Source organism: Parus major, chromosome 17 (genome assembly GCF_001522545.3).
Source record: "Parus major isolate Abel chromosome 17, Parus_major1.1, whole genome shotgun sequence".
NCBI classification, from domain to species: domain Eukaryota; kingdom Metazoa; phylum Chordata; class Aves; order Passeriformes; family Paridae; genus Parus; species Parus major.
Genome location: NC_031785.1, coordinates 4496312 through 4517677, shown reverse-complemented (window position 1 = coordinate 4517677; position 21366 = coordinate 4496312). Strand labels below are relative to the sequence as shown.

The following is a 21366-nucleotide window of genomic DNA, read 5'->3' as shown; positions in this document are numbered from 1 at the left end:
ATGGAAAAATCACCATTTTTAATTCAGCTTATTTCCTTTATGCATTTGACAGTGCACTGTCTCATTATTCCTCATGCTCCAGCCATTTATTTTACCCCTCACCAAATCCTTGCAAAAATGAGTAAGGATTTTTTAATGAAGTTATTTCTTAAAATAATATATTCACAGTAATCTAGTCCAAAGTAAGATGAGAACGGGTCAGAGCAATTTAATAGGTGGTAACTATTTAATCCAACAAGGACGCTTTTTTAAATCAAAGTGCCCACGTATTTTTAGAACCTTATAGAATCATATTTATAGCCTCTCAATTAAATCAAAAATAGTCAAGTACTTTTATCTAGTCCTACAGTTCCATGTTTTGCTTGCAAGGACCACTACCAAGTAAGAGAGCTGTACAATTCAGGACTTTTACTTCAAAAATTAGAATGGTTTAACCACAAATTTCTGCCAACACTAACCTTGCCACCCCTCAGCCTTTTCATCTGTGCAGCAAAGCTATGAAACTGCTCTCTCTCACACAAGTGGAAGCCAAAAGCTTTCATTCGTGGCTTGTGAAGTAGCTCTACTTGTAAAGCACTTGAATACTTTCCTCTTCTTTGGACCAGTGATTATCACTAATTTTTAAAGAATGAGTAAGTGCTGAAATGGGAAGATAGCAGTGGCACAGTGGGAGGATACTGTTTTCAAACATTTAATATTAAACTAATTGAACACTTCTGAATCTTCTCAAGTCTCATCTGATAATTTCTTCTCCAGAAGAAGCCTAATTTACTAAACATCCAGGTCACTGTCAAAAAATAGTGTATTCTCAGTTGTCATCACATGGCAATCAGAGCATAACCACACAGTTTTACAAGCAAACGAGCCCCACACTGATGAGCTGGTGGAATCCCATGGTTGAGTTTAATTTCATTATATTAACACTTTGTTATTACTACCATTTAAATTAAGCAGCTGATCAGAGATTTAAGCAGTGCTCTAATACTATTTGATTTAAATGATTTTCAGCTCATCCTGCCATTCTCTCTTCACAAGTGCTGTAGGAGAGAAAGCCCTGCTCACCCATCAGCAAATCATAAAAGCAAACTAGCTTGTTTGGGACCATGGAGATGTGAAGGGAAGCAGACAGGCAAAAATGAGATGGAAGATCTAGTAGAGGCCTTTTTCTAGGAAAACAATTAAAGAGCTGCAGCCCCTGTTCCACGTGTTTGACTAAATCCATGGATTTTGGGGATGGCATCTTGTTATTTCTCCCAAGGCCAGGCTCATACAGCAGCCTTTAATTGACTCATCCACATCACTGGTGTTATGCAATGGGACAAAAGGACTTTACAGCTCCAGTGTGCAGCCTGGGGCACACAGAGGTCACAGGAATGTGCCTGGGCACACAGGCCAGCTCTCCTTCCTCAGTCCCCTGCCACAAATGTCATCATGGGCACGTAAAATAAAGCAAACTTCACCTCCCCTGGCTTCACTTACTGAGATTTACACTTGGTGAGATTTACACACCATTTCTCCCACCTGGCTGGTGACTACAGGAATTCAAAATCCCCCCAGAGGATCCTCCACCTTCACCTGAGAGGGCAAGCACAGAATTTGCACACAAGTGATCAGCAGTAAGACAATACCCACGAGTTGGAGAGCAGAGAGAACTCACCGAGTGCACAGGAAAGGAGCTGTGCCGGCTGAGAAAGGAGTTAGAGACTGACATAGTGAGGCCCTGAGTGGCACCGCAGTCCTCGGGGGTGAAGGGCACTTTAGGTTGCTGGACACAGTAGGAGACAGAGGAGAAAGAAGAAGCAGCATAGGAGGCCTGCTGAGGATGGGGGAGAAAGCAGGAGACACAAGACACAGAGAAAGAGAGCACAGAAAAGGTGATGAATAAAGGGCAAGAAATGCTAACTGTAAAACAATGCATATAATGGCTGGCTAAACAAACAGCTATTCACAGAGCTCATCAGAGCCAGACACACCAATATGCCTTTCTTGATCTCAAGAGGCAGGACAAAAATCACAATTCAAATCTTCTTTGTTTCACAAATCCCTTAAAAAATGAAGTCCTGCCTCCCCCTCCCTGCTCACCCGCGGACAGCTGCTGCTGGCACAGACAAGCTGCTCCTCACTGCCCTTTTCTCCCTGGGGCGTGGGGGCAGATACCCAAAGGGAAAACTGGCTCTAAGCACACAATTCTTGCACACTGCTATTTTTTTCTGGCAACCCGCAGATTGGGAATTTGGCCTCTCGTGTGTGAGCTGTGGATCCTCGCTGGTACTGCTGTGAGACTGGGTGACAGTGACATCCTGCCGTTTCTCTGTCCAATCCAAGATTATAATCATTTGCACAGGATGCAGCTATTACACTGTAAGTGACAAATCCTGGCAAGGAATTTCTCCTGAATTCCCCTATGGTAAGGAGACTGAGAGAGGGTAAGGTATATTCAGGCTTTCTCAGACTTGGTGAATAAAACATACAATGTAAACATACTTTAAACAATCTTATTTTTGATTCAGATCTGAAGCTGACAAGAAAGAACTTCCTCATTATTATATTATAGAGGAGTCCATCCAGCAAAACTTGCTGCTGCTAGAGCAGCTGGTGCCCAGCTGATTTGCCAAATCAAAAACTCCCAGGGCAGCAGGAGCAGAGGAACAAGAGTCTGGTAGCTTTTATAGGGATTGCTGAATAAGCCATCACCTGCTTGCACCTCTTTCCCAAAAGAGGGATGAAGGGTGAGAGGCTGCACTTGAAGAAACTTTTGCTTCAGGGGAACTGCAAGCAATACCTTGATGGTATCAGCTTGTAAAATGACAAGAATGGCCAGCAGGCAAAGCAGTGCAATCTTGGCTGCCCAGATAATGATTAAAGGGAAGCAAAAAAATGCTTTGCTTCAGCCAACAAATTCAGGACAGGAGCAGAATTTCCCTTCTGCACAGTGGCTGCAGTAAATCTGTGCTTTGCAGACACTGATCAGCCCAAGTCACCTCAGGAAACATCACTGAAGTGCAGCCCCCTCCAGGAAGGGAAAGCAGGCAAAGGATTGAAAAGGTTCTAGGTCACACTGATGGGGACCACAGACCCTGGCTGATCCTCCAGAAATGAGTCCTGTAGACTCTCTAGTGTCCCTGCAAAGGAAATGGGATGCCAGCATTTAAGGTCTTGTCCCCACAAAGAATTAATGCATAATACTCAGTTCAGCTTAGCCAAAAATGTCACTTTGTCTTTTTAGGATGTCCTACTTGCATCACAGGAATGTTCTTATGGAAATCCCAAAATCAGAGTTAAAAAGTAACACCCTGGGACAGTCAAACTTCAGCACATACAACATGAAGAGATATTGGAAGAGTCATCCTCACAATCCTAAAACCATGACTCTGATCTCACATTTCCTCCCATTCTGTTAATCCCATGACCAATTTAAGTAAGCTACATCAGAACAAAAGAATTTTTTTAAAACAGAACAAATAAGATAATTAATATAAACAAAATACCTTATGTTGGAGTTGGGAGAGAAAAAAGAGAGAGAAAAGAACTGAAAGGAAAACCCTTAAAAGGAAATGGGACAAAATCCCACCCTCCGCTGAGGTCAGAAACAAAACTGCTGCTGCCATCACTGAGGTCAGGATTTCATCCCCAACATGGAAAATGGCCCATTCTGTGCTGTTGAACCCACCACCCACACACATGTGGATGTGCCTTTCCATGCTGGCAGCCTGGGGGGGCCAGCAGAACACTGAAACAGGTAAAATCCTGAATCACACAAGGGGAACAATATGAAGGAAACATGCATGAGTGAAGTAGTGGCTGTACCAAAGATACCAAAGGTCTGTGCATAATAACATAGAAGTAGTTATTATGTTTAAACAGGTATTATTAGTGGCATCTCTGACGGCAGTTTCAAAACAACAGTGGGAACAACAGTGCAGCAATCTTTTGAAAGCAGTGCTGCTCAGTGCATTAAAATCTTCCAAGCAGTTGTCATTACACAAGCCTGGCACAGATTCAGCCCTGCCATGCAGAAGATGAACATTTCATTTTCAGGGCATTTCAGGACTTTCAAAGCTTATGGGGAATGGTCTGAACACGGGGTTAGAAAGCAGCCAAAACGTACATGATGCAAAATGCCTAAAACCATGTTCAGAAGCTGCCAAGGAGCACAGTGTGGTAACTCCAGGGAGACATCCTCCCACCACCTCTGTCAGAAAGCAGGAGTAGGAAGAGCAGAGCTTGGTGGCCCTGCCAGGTGTCCCTGGGGTATCACTCACCAGCTGCCGCTGCTTTGGTGGGAGAGCAGGAGGAGGTGCCAGGTCTTGAGAGGGGTCTAAGCTGATAAAGGAGTCATTGATCCCGTAGACTTCCCTGAGGTACTTGTTCTTCTTCTGGTAGATGTGCTCGTTCTGAGGGGTCTGGTAGAACATGGACGGCTGTGGCTCTGAGTAATCTTCCACAAACTGCATGTAGGCCATCACTGCAAGGCAAAGAGAGGTCACACTCACTGCCCTGCTCTGCAAACCTCAGCTGAGGGGCAGCAGGCAGCTGCTGGTTCTCAGAAGGGTATCCACACCCCCAGGCAGCTCACACAGCTGCCAACCACCTTGCAAACCCAAATACCCATCCTGAGAGCCAGCACACAACAAACACCATCACAACCCACAAACACAGCTCTGGAACCAGTGAGGTCTCCAAACAGCAACTTGAGAAGTCTCATTTACTCATGCTTAGCCCAAATCCCCACATAATCCATGGTAATTCTGAGAATATTCCTCAACAGCTAATGTCCAAAGTCACAAAAAAAATCCCCCAGAATAGTGTCAGTCTGCTATTTAGGAGTGTACCTTGACAATAAATCTGTAATAATTCTCGTGTCTGTAGTAAGTCACATATCTGCAGTCAGGAAGTTTTCTAGAACCAGGATTTCTTGAACATGTTTCTCCTTTCTAGCAAGCTGATAAAACTGTTATCAGAGAACCTGTGAGACTGGATGTGCCTCTCCCTTAGCTCTTTAAATGCCACTGCCAATCCAGGTACAAAATACTTGCAAAATACTTCCAAGAGTGCCACTGACCACATCTTCCTACCTCCTTAGCTCAGATCAAACACCCTTTGTTCCCATCCCTTTTCACCATCTCTGATTTTCAAATTCAACTGATTCACAAGCTTTTGTGAGATGTGGCTCAACAGAAATGTTAAATGGGATCAAACCTTGTCTAGAGAACCTTTCCATCTGTACAATATTCCTTCCAAAATCTATGAAAAAACCCATACAGGTCAGCCTAGGCAGCTCTGACAGAGAATTAGTTACTGCTGCAATATTTTAGTGTTGGAGGGGGAGGATCTCATCCAGTGCCACTACAAACCCACCCCCATTATTAAGGATCAGAAGTGTGCTGAATAATGTAAAACAGAGAAAGAATCCCCTTCTGTACACCTGAGAGCAGGAGAAACTGATATATTTAAGTGTCATGGGAAGGACTAACTAAGGCCTTCTTGTAAACATGCTGTCATGCACAAGGCACTGTGATCATCCCTCCCTTCCTCCTGATAAACAAGCAGTTGTCACTTTTTGTAAATCTGGTCATTTTGCAGCAATTATTCAGCTTCTGCTGGCATTTCAGCTGTACAACTGAAAGGAGTGGTTGACTTCAGTGAAAGCTATAAATACAACAAGCACAATGCAGGATTTGCACATCATGAAGCTGGTTCCCACACTGTCTGCAAGGCAAAGTCCTGTGTTCACCTGCCAAGGCAGACCCCTGGGCCAGCCTTTAAACAGGATGCAGCTCTGAAAATGTGTCAGCAGGAAGGAGCTGCTTTGCACCTGTCTTGGGCACCTTTTTTCAGATTTCCTCTACTATTTAAAACTCCATTTAGAAACAGAGCTAACACAGCTGCCTTTCCCCAAAAGAATTATAACTCTCTTCCAAAAAGTAGAATAAAGAAAAAAAGAAATAATGAAACAAAAACAGGTCGAGGCAATGGGAGCACAGGAAATGGAGCTGATGGATTTCAATCCTGACCGGTAACACCTGCTGTCCCCATCCTGTGACCCCACAGTCCTGCCAGTGGACAACCTGTTCTTGTCCTGCAGTACAGCCACTCCTGCACAGCTCTGCCAAAGCTGCTGGAATTCTAACCTCCAGCTCTCCCTGCCACCTGAGCTTGCTCCTCTTCCTCCCTCAGACTCCCTGCTCCTTCCCAGCACCACCTCTCAGTGAAAAGAAGCATGTCCTGGACAGAATCTGTCCTATACAGAATCATGGTGAAGGTGTAGGAAACAGAAAATTACTAAAACAGTCTTTTCAAATATCAGTGATTCATCTGGCTAAGGTGCTCCTGTGCCCTGGAAAATGCCCTGGTACCATACAACAACTTCAGGGGACAAGATCTAAAGAAGGCTTTTGAAAGATATTTCTCTAGCAGCAAAACTGAACTAAGAATTAGGAGTCCTTGCAGAAGTGTAGAGGACAAGAGCTTGAGGGAAAGACCACATTTTGAGAGCTCATCAACTGAGCAGGACAAAAGCCAAGAAGGCAGGCCTGGCAGTGCTGGCATAATGCAGTAGACATTGCAGAATCCAGATCAACCTTTCATGTTGAGTCACCCACAAAAGCAGTGCTCCACTGAACACCCAGATCTGCAGACACCGCTGGGGACTGATAGCTGTGAGCTCCTGGCATGGCACCAAACACTGGAATGACACCACAACTCAGAAGTGTTGGTGAAAAGGGCATCACATTAGACACTTGTGTAAAATTAAATCACTGTAACTCAGGCCAGTGAGCCTGAATGCTGTCGGAAGCCTTAACTCAATCTGCAAGGGAATAATGAAGAGCTCTTTTATCTCAGCTCTTTATGGGGCTAATGCATCCCATCGTCATGGCAGCTCCCCAGCCTGGCTTGTTACAATTAGTCCTGGCCAGGTGAGCATGTCCCTGCCTCTCCTTTGTCATCTTTGTTTCTAGGCAAAGTGTAAAACAGTTGGGATGGTGAAACACAAACCTGGCACTGCAGAGCGCAAATCAAAATAGGCATCATTAAAATCCTGCCAATCTAGAGCAGGAGAGTAAGAGAGTAAGAGACCAAGAGCACTCCTATGACCCCTGTTTGCTAAGGGGCTTCTCTGCCCCTCTCCACTGTGGTTTTAAACAAGGCAGAAATTGAATAGCAGATGGGAAATTACATCAGCAGCTCAGTCTGCACGCCCTGCAGCAACTGCAGAGGGAGGGATGGGGGCTGCAACTCCCCAGTGAGCAGCTGGGGTGGAGTGACAGCCTCAAAGCAGCCCCCCGGGAGAGAAGGGAGGTGTGAGAGAGAAACCTCTCCCACCACATGCCCAGTTTATGTCAGTTCTTAACCCAGACAGAAAATATGTCAAATTTAAAAAACCATGAAATCTCAAACTAAGGCTAGGAACACCTTCCAGGCAATCTGCTTGCAGTGCCTTGGCTGTCATTTCTGAGGGAGCTAAAGCTGCTCAGGGATTTCCAGCACACACCAGTTCTGCCCATATGGTAAAAGTCACAGGTACTCCTCTCCCAAGAGCCAGCTCTCCTGGAAGCAACGTGCAGCTGCAGGAGAGGACCAGTGGTTGTTGGAGTCTAAAGGGGTTATTAGGAGATGATCAGCACTAAGGCACACCTGCAATAAGGTGAAGTACACCTGCAATAAGGTGAAGCACACCAGCATCCCCCCTGAAGGGCTCAGTGACAGCCCAGCCCGACCCAGCTGGGCCCTGCACAGGCACAACAGATTTGTGTGATGGGCAAGAGCCAAAATAATGGACATTCTTAAGCTATACCACACAGAACTCACTGGAGAAGTCAAGGTCAATGAGCCAGTCATTGCTGTCACCTCTGGGAGGAGAGCTGCTCCTCACAGAGCTCGAATTATCCGCTGGCCAAGCCCAGCCTGCCCTCAGCGTGGCTCCTGCAGTTAAATACCAGCTGCTCACTGGGCACCAGGCTGTGTTTTGTTCCCACTGACAGGGAGGGAAACATGAATAAGTGCCTCACCAGTGGTTTCCAAGCTGTTTGGGGAAAGGATCTTGTTATTTCTGACTCTGAGCTCTTAATGGCAGAAGCTGTTCCGTGTCTGTGTCTTGTTCAGCGGGAGCACAATGCTGGTGCTCAAGCAGAAGTGTGGAGTAATTTGCCCTTAGCACAGTAACTTGTGCTCTTACAGCAGAGTAAAATAACCATAACTCATGCCAGACTAAAAGCCCTATCACTCCTCTGTTTAAATTATACAGAAGTCAACTCTTGGAGGTCCCTCTGAGCACTGCTCACAGCAATACACAAGGTTAACTCAAGCAGATCTTCTGTATATTACCAATAAAAAGACCATCAGTGTCTCTGCTGCAACACTGAACTAACTGCCAGCTACCCAAAAGATGACCCACAACAAAGGCACTACAACCAAGTCCCATCTGTGTGAGCTCTGGATCTTTTTAACAAATCCATGCATCTCCTCCAGATCCCAGGAGCTTGTTGAAGTTGTGGAAGCAGCCCTGTGTGATTACACAAGAATATTGGCATGCATTAGCCTCTGGGCAAAAAATATCCTGGGTGTCACCACAGAGCCTAAGTAATGTTTGATTGGCCTTTTAAATGCTGAAAATAAAAGTAAAATTAGCAACCACAAATCTGTGGAGTAAAAACAATCTAAAACAAGTTCTCAGTGTCACATGAATGCAACTAAAAAATTTGCAGTGGTCAAGTATCAGCTCCAGGACTACCAAAAAGTTTTGCAGCAAGGATGCTTTATCAAATCATGAGAGTTGACAATGTATTAGGTAACAACTCCTACCTCTCCCTAACAATGCAGTCTGATCAATACTCCCAAAATTTCTGATAGTGCCAGATTACAATTAACTCTAATCCAACATCAAAGAAAATTCACACAAGGCCTTGGTACTGAGGTTAAAGTTGTGCTCAGGTGATAATGCTGATTGCTTTTGAACTTGTTTTCAAGTAACTCTTTGGCATCTTGTGTGATACTAGAAAACAACATGGGGCTTAAAGACACAAGCAAACAGCTCAGATCTCTCTTTCAAATGTCAAACTGCCTCTAACCCAAGATTCACCCAGGAATCTCCCCTCCACTGAAGCTGCCTATGTGCACAGAGGTGCATTTCCCTACATCCATCCCAGCCTGAGAGGTGTAACAGCCATCCCTCATTAGTAACAGCAGATCCACAGGGTCTGATCCTGCAGAAATGTGCTCTATATCACAGCCCCTGGTGGCTCATACTGCAGGTGAGGATTTTGAACAGCACAAGCTGTAACAACCACCTTTGGCTGTGCCCATTGACTTCCTTTCTGTTGTCCACAAGTAACCATCTCAGCCTCTTTTTTAGCTGAATTTAGTGTCTTTAACTGCTTGATTACCAAAGAGGAACAAAAGATATTTCCTGCATATGATGACACTTGGATTGACCTTCATCAGGTGGGTCGAGCCTTGTGCTCTGAGGAAAATCCCTGAGGGCTACTCATGTGAACTGGTCACTTAGGGATAATGGAAATGCTTTTAGATAAGGTATATTTTTAAAGAAGTGACTGGCAGAGTGCACTACATAAGAATGGAAAGAATATACCCTGACACCACACACCCCTCTTACTCCCACTTATCCATAGAATTGCAGCATCTTACACTGGTTTGGGTTGGAAGGGACATTAAAGAATCCAGTTTCAACTCCCCTGCCATGGATAGGGACATCTTCCACTAGGCCAGGTTGCACAGAGTTCCATCCAGCCTGCCCTGGAACATCTCCAGGGACAGGGAGTCCACAACCTCTCTGGCAAAAATTACTCTCAGTGAGAAGTCTGTAAAGTGCAGAAAGGAGCCAGAAGGCCAACTCAGCACTTTGAAATCAGTTCCTCTCTTGGGCTGCCAGCCATGCAGTGTAATGCTCTTCCAGATCTTGCATACATTACCTCCTCATGCAACACACAGCTGCAAAGCCAGCCAGTGACCAGCAATCCAGTATCTGCTGGATCTCACTGTGTAGTCCACAGCTCTCCCTGGCAGAGCACTGTGGCTGCCTGTTTGGCAAGAGGTTTCACATTTTTCAGCCATGAACATTAAGGAAATCAGAGGAAGGTTGTGAGATTGAGATGTGGTCAGCCCTGGTGTGCCAGGGGACAGGAGCCTTTGCTTTTAGAGGCTGCTTGTTTTAATGATGTGGGAAATTCTCAGGCATTCAAAGGAAATGAGATCCCCTAGCAAAACAGCAGTACTGGACTCCAGTTAATAGTGCTGTCTTGCACAGCTATGTGGGTGACTGTGCTCCTATTGCCAAGTAACCACTCTGGCAAGGCTGGGTTTTGGACACAAAAGCAGTCCTTTCTCTGAGCTCTTGGAGGGGACCCAACTGTTCTCTGCAGTGGGAAAACAGAATTGGGGAAGGGGGGAAGGAATGGACTTAAAAAGAGAGAATAAACCAGAAAGATCTGCAAGGCAGAGTGCCTCAAAGAGTCACATTCAGGTAAACAGAGAAGTAACATGGTCTCTCTACAATAATGAAGATGCTGTGTGATTCCAAATCCCATGGGCCTGGACTGATCTTGGCCCCAGGAATCACTCCCTGTCCACCACAGCACTGACATTTCCCCTCCATGTCTTTGATATTGACTGACTGCTTTTGAAACTCAGACTCAAACAAGAGCATTACCATGATCACCACTACTTAGTGATGATCAGAAGCATGACAACTGCAAGGTAAAAGTAAAACATGAACACAGGAATTTGCTTACTGTGTTTGTTTTTCTTCTCTGGGAGAGGTGGCGGCTTTTCTGGGTCACTGTTCAAATCTGGAGCAACAAAATCAGCAATGAATTCCACTGGTGCTGAAGAGTTTCCCTGCTGGAAAGGCAGAACAGCAGCAAAGGGCGTGAAGGGCATTGACGGGACAACCACAGCATTCTGCAGGTCATCCTCGGAGATGTTGTCGTACTGGGAAGGGTGCCTCTCGTAGGACACCCTGCAGCCAGAGTTATCCAAAGTCTGTGAGGCTGCACTCCTCCTCTTCTTCTCTGGTAAAGCTGGGGGAGTCTCTGTTAGCTGTGCTGCTCCCGAGAGGCTGCAGAATTCTGGTGGAGGAGAGCTGCCCTGCGGGAGCTGGAAAGTGTGTCCGTGGAAAGGGGAGCCAGACTCACCCAAGGACTCTGGCAATGGGCTGAGGACACCTGGCCCCTGCTGAGGTATCTGATCAGCATTGGAGAGGTCCTGCTGCAGGAATTCATAGTCTGGATCATAGTGATCTGATTGATCTGGGTAAACAGAAAATTACCTATTAGTTTCTGTCTTTTATTGTCTAGCCCTTCTCAGTTCTGTCCCTCCCATTCTATCAGTTAATTAATCAGTTCATTTTAATCAGAGTGGAACTTCCTTGCAGCTGGGACCATCTTTTTTACACCTTGTGTAACACCCAGACTTCTTTTTTGTAAAGAAATTAATTCTTCACACTAGCAAACAAGTAACAAAAATTCAGTAGGTAGATGACTGCAGGCATAATTTGTGTCACATTTATATTTTTATTTTCTTTCCTCACATGTAGAAACAACACTGCTTTGGTCTACCAGGACAGTCATTTCTGCAGACAGAGCTGAAATGAAGAAAACATTCCACTTGAGTGCTGAACTGAATTTGAGAACATCACCTACAGCAAGGGAAACACATTTCCTCTGTGACAGAACAGCTCTGCACTGAACTGCCTGCAGCAACTCCAAGACAGCAGCTGCAAGTGCAGTGCATTTACTACATCAGCTCCTACACCTCAGCTCCCAAACAAGAGGGACAGGGCCCCAGCAGCCCCCCTTACCCAGGGTTTCACAGCTTGTGTTGCGGGAGCACTGCCCGCTGTCGCGGTCCAGAGACGAGAGCTGCTCGTCAGACTTGCTCAGTTTGCCGATGCTGCTGCACGGAGAGAGGCGAGGAGACTCCCCCCCATAGGAGTGGCTTCCACCTGATAACCTCCTCTGGGCATAGCAGTCAACATCAAAATCCTTCAAGACAAATAAAAAGTCAAAAAAGAATCAAATCACCATCACTCTTGGCAGCTCACTAGTGAGGAAGATGAAGCTCGAGGAGCAAAGACCTCAAGGGAGGGGAGAGAATAAGTGCTGCTGGCCCTCTCTGAACTCATGGAGAACACAGAAACCCTCTGATCTGGTAAACAGCCCATGCCAGGGAGCTCTCTGTGTTCTTGATCTCGAGCAGGAGTTGCTGTGGCCCACACTGGACTTTACAGATGCTGAGAAGATGACCAAGCTCTTCACAGCCATGTGTGTCTGATGACTGCTTGTCACGACACTGAGACAATGGAATGACACTGCAAGATTTCCATGACGTACCTGGGGCTTTAGCAAACACTTGGTTACCTCAGGTGCATGCAAAAGAAAATTAACTACAGAGAGATACAACTTTCTGTGCCTATGGCTATGGTCCCACTTCAGGAATTACCTCAAGCTTATTAACCTGTGTGTGAACCCCTCTACTACTCTCAGATATATCATTACTACTATGTCAGAACAACCTCAGTGTGACTGTAGAGTGGCCACAGCTTTATCTGAGTCAGCCAAATGACTGTAGTCAGATCTTTGGGGATGAGGACAAGTTTTGAGTTTTGTGCAATTTCATATGATTCAGGTCCTCACTGCTGAGCTAGTGAGTTCCTGAATGGGTAAAGCAAACCTAGCCATTTACAACCTCAGAAATCTCAGACAAGCACAAGAAATGGAATGTGATTAACTCATACAACTTTCCCGTTTTTCTACCAGAAAATGTACAAATTTCCCCAAAGCACCAGCAGCAGTCAGAGCAGTAGCTCAAACTACTGCTTGAGTTAAAAGATGTTTTAAATTGTGACTGGATGAAGACACACTTCTGATCTCACTCAGCCACATGCTCCCTTGGCCTGTGAGTAAACCCTGGTGAGATCTCAGGGAGCTCAGCCAGCTGCTGTCCCCTTATCTATTGGACATGGCAACACTCAGGCACTGCCATCCTCACACTCTGCTACCCCTCAGGGCAGCAAAGTTTGTAGCAAGTTGTTAATTAAACCCAACAACACTGTAAAAAAAAAATAAAAAATTAAGCTGTTCACATTATTTATGGCAATGCTGTTCCTGCCACTGCCACTCCCACTGCAGGCTGCCTGTGCTGGGCTGTTTGGGATGAGCAGGGACATGCAGGGATCTGTGTGGCTGCAGGTCACAGCATCTCCCTGAGCTTTTCCTCCAGCTCACAGCACATTCCCCTTGGCTTTCACAAAGACATTACCTGTCTGTTGATCCCAACAGGCAAACTGGACCCACTGGTAGCTCGGCTCATGGGGGCCACAACAGCCACTCTGGTTGGGGAAGGTGCTGACTGACGTTTTTTAGGGGGCAGTGCTGGTGGAGGGCTGCAAGACACAACAGGAATTGATGCTTCCATCACTCTTCCAGAAAAAATATTTTTTGAGGCTTCACAAGTTGTTTTCCAGAAAGCTTTTGTCAGCCAGGAGCTATTCAGCAAAATGTATCCACTAAAAATATCGATTTCAGAATACTCTCACAGGTAAGGTCCTGTTAAATGATTTATTTTTTAAAGTTGGTATTTCCCAAACAAAAACAAATACTGTTCTAAAAAGTATTTTTAATGGAGCTAATTAGCATGGTAATGATTTCTTAATAAAAGCAGCGAAAATCCAAATTAAATGTTTTGGTTGACCCAAATATTGCTTCCATTCACAGAAGTCCCTCCCCCTCAAACCTTCCAGGTCTGAAAAAAGCACAAAGTTTCACAAATTTACAGGACAGGAAAATTCTCTTTTTTGGCCTTTCCTTTCTTGGTGAACTTTGGGGAACAAAAGGGTCAGAGCTGTTCTCACCACATGCACTGTGAGAGCCCCCCCCAATATTCTGGCATGAATCTCTGTCAGACCCACACATTTGCAATAACTTGTGAGAGTTTAACCTTTTGACTTATAGTTTTTGCTTCTAATGACACATAATTCTGGTAGTCATCAAGCCTGAGAAGTCCCCAAGAGCACGCAGCCTGTTCTTGGAACATACCAGGAAATTTTTATATAATCTTTGAGAATTCATAAAATACACAGAAATGTGATTCTTTTTGTCAGCCACAGCCCTTGATGCTGCGTTTTCAAATTAACACAACACGTATTTTTCACACCAACCATTAGCACCAGTACTAGAGAAGGAAAAACAAAACACATGCACAAAAACCCTGCAAATTGGGGGTTTTCTCTTCCTTCTCAAAATAGCACATAGAAACTTTCATGTGGTTACTCGTAGAACAGGGTAAGAACAACCAAGCACAAGGTTTTTTTCCCACACTCTTGGCTTTCACTCTTAAGCTGTTAGGCAAAGCTGAACAAACTGCCTGTGTAGGACAGATTGGCAACTGCCCCCCGAGGTTAAAAGAACATTTCCCACTGGATACAGCAACCCAAGACACTTGTACAGTGTGGAATTCATACAGTTTTACATATTTTTATGGTTTTGTATTTCATTACAGATTCATGTGATGCCCCTCGTGTGGATGTTAGGGCATGGCACTATCCTCACATAAAAAAGTAGGAAAGGAAAAGACAAAAAAAATAATAGGAGAGACAGAACACAAAGCAGGGAAGCTTTGTCCAGGAGCAGGGAATAATTACTCTGGAGGGCTGGAAATTCAAAAGTAACACCAACTGTTCTGTGTCTGGTGCACATTTTGCAATGTTGTTTAAAAACCAGGCTGGTAAAAGGCACTGGTGTTCTTCAGTCAGCTGACTGGTCAGCATTACCTGTTCTCTGCCACACGAATGCTGGGCAGAGGGGGTTTAGGAGGTGCAACTTCTTCATCCATGGAGTCAGTCAGCAGCTCGTTGGATTGAGTCAAATTAGTTGTTTTGTTGAGGATCTCCATTTCTCGGTCGGTGAGGGGAAGTTCTGATGGGCTGCAACATGCAAAACACAGATTGTAGATCGTAAACCACAGCTGGAACGTAGCCCTGACAGATTCAAACCTATTTTAAATCATGTGCTCTCAGACAGACACCTAGAGCAGAAGGCAGAATTTGCATCTGCAGGGGGAATTCCATGTATATGCAGAGCTCAGTGTGCATGTGACACAAAGGGATGTTGCACTGCCAGATTTTGGTGTCTTTCCTATCATAGCATATTCTCTCTTCAGTGATCCTACTGAAATGGATGGGGGACCACATAAAGAACACTACACCACCCTCTGTGAAGAACAGCTGAATGATTTAACTCAACTGTCAGCAGTCAGAAATTATCCCTTCTATATCAGTCCTATCCACAGAAGAAATCAGTGACCCACCTGTCAGATTTACATGCTGGTAAACTGGGTTTAACTGGGCTTGTGGGAGAGGGATGCTCCTGCTTCTCAATTGTGAGTCTGACCAGCTCCTGATGGATGGAGAGAAGAAAAAGAGAATAATCACAATTTGCTGAATGCTGCACTTAAACATCCCAGAACACAAAGGGATGCTACAGCAATAAAGTCTTGGTTATGGTTTAATGATGGTATGGACACAGAGAGAGCTGAGCTGGGTTTAAGTCTGGTACAGAGCCACACAAATGATGCAGAACAGCTACTAAGGAGCAGCCTGCACCCAGAGGAAGTTTAGGCAGTATTTGAGTGAAGTTCATTACCCCTGACTGTATGGTGATTCTGCACAAAACCCACATGTGTGTCTTTTTGCTGTGCTTCCTCTTTATCTCACAAAAGTGTTCCAGTCCACACAAAACCCTAGATAAATGGCAAATTTGCTTTAAACACACAGATGTAAGTACAAAACAGTCTTACCCAGTGGAATACTTCATCTAGCCAAAAACAACATTAAATAATTGCTTTGTATTTTTAATATTTTATAAATAAGAATGTATTTGTTCCAAAAAGCAAAATGCCCAACCAAAAATTAAACAGTAAACATCTTTGTTAAAAGGCCTGCTTCCCCTGAAGCCACCTTTTAACACATTAGCAATAGGAGACTTAATCATTCAAGGAGCTACTGTGGTGTATCTGTTATAGGCAGATAAGGCTCTGGATAAAGAGATAAGGGCATGATAATCCTGAACTCTAAGCCTGCCAGCAGTCAAAGCAACAATCATTCACGCCAGAAAGATGGAGAGAACATTTTATGGATGTCTGAGGCTGACAAATAGATCTCCTCCTCACAGATACAACAAACACATGCCCCTCTTACAGGCAGGCTGGAAAACTGGCAGTGCTTCCTGTCACTGTTGGCTTCCCAGCATAATACACAAAGGAAACTATAAAGGATCAATTTTAATTTAATTTTTTTTAAAGCAGCCTGAAGTACAGTGTCATCATTCCAGTATAATCTTTGTGTCCTTGTCTGTGAAGCTTGGAAAAAACTGGCGTTGTTCTCTCAGTGCAGTAGCTGCAACTGGAGTGTCATTGCCATCATCCCTCTGAGGAGGGAAAATACTCCAGTTCTGGTAGTTTTACATAAGGTTCTACTGCAAGCTGAAACTCCATGGGGTAACACACACACAATGAGAGGAATAAGCAGCAAACACCATCCAAGTGTCCACCAGAGCTGACTTTGGTCTCTGTACTCCACTCACACTCTTGGTGTGAGCTGGTGCTCCAACAGAATGTACACTGTGTTACCCAAAACCAGGACAAACTCAGCTTTCCTGGGAACATCCCACACACAGGGAAAGAAGAGGGAGCACAAACAGATGTCCATGGGGACTAAAACTGTGAAGATGTCCCTGCTGGGACAGAGAGCCCTGGTGAGGAACAGTGTGTTCTGAGGAGTGACCTGATGAGTAACATCACTTGACTCTTTTGGCATCACGGGGCTGAGTGATGACACAATGGATTGCCACCTTTCTGCCCTCTGGACAAAATCCCACTGCTGAAAAGGTTTTTGGACACCCTCATGCACTTTAACAGACTCAGGGTTAGACCCTGTAGGCCAAGGAGGACTGCAAGGGAGCACAGAAAGGGAAATAAAATATATAAGCATTCAAACCAAAAGCCAAAATACTCCTTAAACATCTCCCTGAAAAGGCTATGGAAGGGAAAGTGTAATGTCTCCTTTTCCTGACCTTTCTTCACCACCTCAGAGCAAAGCCAGGCCTACACTGCAGACTGTGGTGGAGGCTGTGCCACAGCAGCACTGAAGTGCTCAGTTTTCCTGTTTTGCCAGTCATGATGGACACACAGTTGTCTACCACATGGGAATGTAGGTTAAAACAGGAGAAAACCAATACAGTTTGGCTCAGAATTATTCCAACAATTGGGACTGGAGGGAAAAAACCTAAAGCACCTTCCAGCAGAGGTACCAAAACAATGCATGATTGCAATTACCTGAGAGGATCACTTTCCTTTCCAACTTTGACAAATATCACCAGACCCTGAATGTTCCTCCTCTCTGCTGTCCCAAAAAGGAGAACTAGCATTTGGAAATCAAGCCAAAATCTTTAGCATACACACAGAGGTAATCAGCACGCAACTGAGCCAGATGCACATTATGCTATTCCTGATCAGCAAGGAAAGAGATTCCTGCAGCAGTAATTAGAGATAATTAAAGCCTCTCTACGAACTGTGCTACTTCAGCAAGCTGAAAATTCCACAATGAGATGGATTTTTGAGAAGTTATGTAATCAAACCAAGGATTTTTTTCTCCTGCCTGGCAAAGCTCTAAAACCTGAGATCAAAATATCAAGTAACAGAGGTGAACAAGAGTCTCCTTTATGCTTAATTCTGAAAATAAAGAAGTAAGCACTGAAATAAGGAAGCAGATCTTGTGTGATCTGCCAAAAAAACAAAATAGGCTCTGCTTTGGAGAGAAGTGTCCATCTTCTCAGTTCTGCAATGTGGCTTGGCCTTCCTAAAATAAATCTTGTTCCTTGCTGTGCAGGAGGTGAAAGCACACTGCTTCCAAATGCTGACCTCTTGATGGGCAAATACTCTCCCATCTCCCCAGACAGCCACACATCTGCTCTAAGGCTGACCAGACATGAGGCAGCTCCAACTGGAAGGCCAAAATAACTTTCAGTCTAAAAACAAAGCAGAGATTGGTACAGCCATGGTGCTGAGCAGGGCTCCACAGCTCAGACCCAGCACTGCATGGACATGCCCATGTTACAGGACACAGCTCTGGCTGAAAGACAACAGCTACCAAGGGTTGAAATATTCTGAAGTCACAGAACAACCAATGTCCAAGTCTCCTGCAATGAGATCACACAAGTCTGTTCCAGATCTGGGGATAACACATTTCTTCCTGGGATTGTGCAGATTCAGCCAGTGATAACTCACCATTTGCTAGGGAATTACAGTTCAGATACCACAGAACAGATATTCACATCCTGAAAATTGCTGCTGAATTCCAGTGCTAACAGCAGCTGAGATTTTAGGATAAACTCTTTTCCTCTTTCCTGCTGTGCAAATTTAAGACCAGCTTTATTTTTAAAATGTGTAGCTTAACGTTAAAGAGCATATTGTGCAAAATAATCCTAGAAAATCCATCTTCTTTAGGTGATAGAAATGATTTGTTTAAAAGATATTTATCTAAAAGGCTCATAAAGTAGATAGTAGTATCTTAGTATCTGTATTTGAGTAACATTAAAGAGATATCCAGATGATGCAGACATCAAACCAAGAGGCCTGAAAATGAGACAGTCAAAGCTTGGGAGATCCACTTCATTTTTGCATTTGCCTCCATTTTATAAAACTGAGAATAGTGAAAGATACTTGGTCCTGATACATAATCCCAGGTGAAACTTTTCCTTGTGTAGTTGATTTAAACATTCCTCTTTAGATTCAGCCCTGCTCTTAAAAGAGATTTAACTTCCTCTACAGTTTCCAAAATAAGATTCCTAGGAGACATGACAGTCTGTCCACTGGTGCCCTGAGCCCAGGTCAACCAGACTTTTACCAGCAGTGCTGGGACAGGTGAGTGATCACCCCAGAGACAAACCTGGGACACAGAAATAATGGGTACAAGAACCTTACCACGAGGCAGAAGAAAAGCCAACAGCTTTTCCAGGGTGGAACAGGGAGGGAATGCTACAAGCAGATCTGATAATGGACACAAAGGTTTCTGTTAAACATGTCCATTAGCAATGCAAAACTAATCTCCAGAAAACTGAGTTTAGCTCATCACCTGTTCCACACCCTAATCCAGCTGCTTAAAGTGGTGATGTATCACTGACAAATCCATTGAAATTTCTCTTAAAAGATGGAGTCTTTCATTCTCTGTGGGCATTGACAGGGAGCATTTTCATTTTATTTTGCTGAGACAGAAAATGTGCAAACCACGTCTTGTAATCTGCATGGGAGACTGGGAATGACTTGCTGAAAATTTAATACAATGCTGAATAAAGATCCATTGCTTCTTCCAATTCATCCAAATGCCAGGGTGAGCATGCCAGAAGTTCACATTCAGAGCCAAACTATGCTAGTCTTTAACCAGCACTCCAAGAAGGAACATTCAATTTATGGAACAGTTGATTTAAGGGGTAGTTTACTGAAGGCAAAAATAGGATCTTCATTTTACCTGCACTTAAAAACACAGTTTACATAGATCTCTTCTAAAATACATTATTATATGTTCTTTATAATGAAATTTACAGCATTTGTCTCATGTACCTTGACTCCATCCAGAACAGCTTTTATGACATCCTTCACTGTTGTCACCATCTCCTTGTCCTCTGAATTCACCCCCTCCAGCATCACCTGATCAGACCAGCGGATGAGGTTGGCCAGGCTCTGGTACACTCGGCTGTAGCAGGATGAGATGGCAGAACTGCACAGCAGGACAGGGAGCAGTTGAGAAAAAAAGAACAAAAAGAAATTTTGGAGATATTATCAAATGTCACAAGAGTGAGCTTCACACTGTGCATTTCACTGCTTTGCTCTCTGACACTCAGAATTTGTGTTGAGCAGGTGACAAAGCTCAGGCTTCTCCTCCAGTGCAGCTGCTCTCCTGTTCTCTAACACCAAGATGACAATTTGAAGGTACAAACCATCAACAGCTCATTCCCAAGTATCAGAAGGAATTATCTGAGATGCAGGTTAACACAGCAATGCTAAAAATAACATTCTTTACATCTTAATTTACAGCTCCTTCCTATGCCTTAACTTTAAAGATAAGTATTTAAGCTCTACAATTAAGTTATGTTATTTCAGTATTATCCTTCTTCCTTATTAGCTCTCCCCAAACCACCTTGGATCACTGAGAGCTGACTCTACTCATTCCTTTACAAATCACTGCCTCACTGTTTACAATGCCTGAAAACATGTAATTAAAATTACTTCTTTAGAGAAATTGAACTGAATGAATTTCAGGTTTGAAAGAGGAAGGGTGTTGCTTTGTTTTGTTTTTAATAAGAAACAGAATTGAAGCTATTGTTCTGAAGGGGAAAAAAAAAAAAAAGAGTTTTGGAAGGATGACAACTTTAAATAAAAGTTAACTGTAACAACAATGCTCCCAGGCATTTTCCTGGCCATTCTGAAAACACTGACTTCATTACTAAACAAGGTGTGTTAACAGTACTGCTGATGGCAACGCTTCAGCAACTCTTTGTCACGTTAAATCAATTTCAAACTGCATCAAAACCATAAACAGATAAGAGAAGGTGTAATCTTGCAATCATTACTGATACAAGTTGTTCCAAATCTTCCCATTTCTCTCTGGTATCCATTTTACATTGGCTTAACTCCAGTAACTTCATTATCTGTGAGAAAAGAATCAAGCCCAGGAGCTCCAATGAGTTTATTTAGGTGAATGAGGTTTGCAGGACTGGGGAAAAGAACTACTGTCAAGTTACAACCAGAGGATACAAACAATGGCAAGGACTTGCTTGTTTGGTTGTTGTTTGGGTTGGTTTTTTTTTTAAGGTTTGCTGCTTGCCATTTGTTCTCATATCAAATGAAATTAGCTTGATAGGAGATATTTCCTAAACAGGGCCCTCCCCCATCTCTTTCTAAGGCTTTGATTTCATTGCCATTAATCTTCAGTCTGCTTCCTTCTAAGAAGGCAGTAATTGAAAGCCCATTTTGTACAAGATTTAATTACTTTTTTCCTTGATGCAAATGCTCCCCCTAAAGTAAAAAGAACTCAAACAATAATTGTAGGGCTTTCTTTGTCACTGACACAAGTCTTGCTCACTTTTCTTGCCATCAGTATCACCCCTTTGTGTCCTGTCACTGAGGCACACAGGTAGGGAGAGAAGGACGTGGCTTTTTGATAAAGCCAGATCCCCTTTTGGGATTTTTGGGAGGCTAAGTGAGGCAGGGCATAGACATGGGATTTGTGCTTTAATGCACTCTGTTTCCAGAGAGACTTATCACTGTGTAGAGGACATTCCCACTCTAACAGATTTG

The 21366-nt window shown here is 44.0% G+C and overlaps 1 protein-coding gene across 6 annotated transcripts in view; it reads right to left on the bottom strand.

Moving 5' to 3' along the window:
* RAPGEF1 (Rap guanine nucleotide exchange factor 1) overlaps positions 1–21366 on the bottom strand; it is an 84001-nt gene that overhangs the window by 25415 nt on the left and 37220 nt on the right. For 2 of the 6 annotated variants that reach the window (XM_015644622.3, XM_015644624.3), the window contains exons 4-11: positions 19630–19786; positions 15322–15410; positions 14786–14938; positions 13276–13399; positions 11816–11999; positions 10749–11264; positions 4263–4465; positions 1658–1816 (exon numbers count right to left, since the gene is read on the bottom strand). In XM_015644622.3, the coding sequence (XP_015500108.1) occupies positions 1658–1816; positions 4263–4465; positions 10749–11264; positions 11816–11999; positions 13276–13399; positions 14786–14938; positions 15322–15410; positions 19630–19786 (1585 nt within the window). The remainder of the gene's footprint in view (positions 1–1657; positions 1817–4262; positions 4466–10748; positions 11265–11815; positions 12000–13275; positions 13400–14785; positions 14939–15321; positions 15411–19629; positions 19787–21366) is intronic. The other 4 variants (XM_015644623.3, XM_015644625.3, XM_015644626.3 and 1 more) reach the window with 2 other exon arrangements.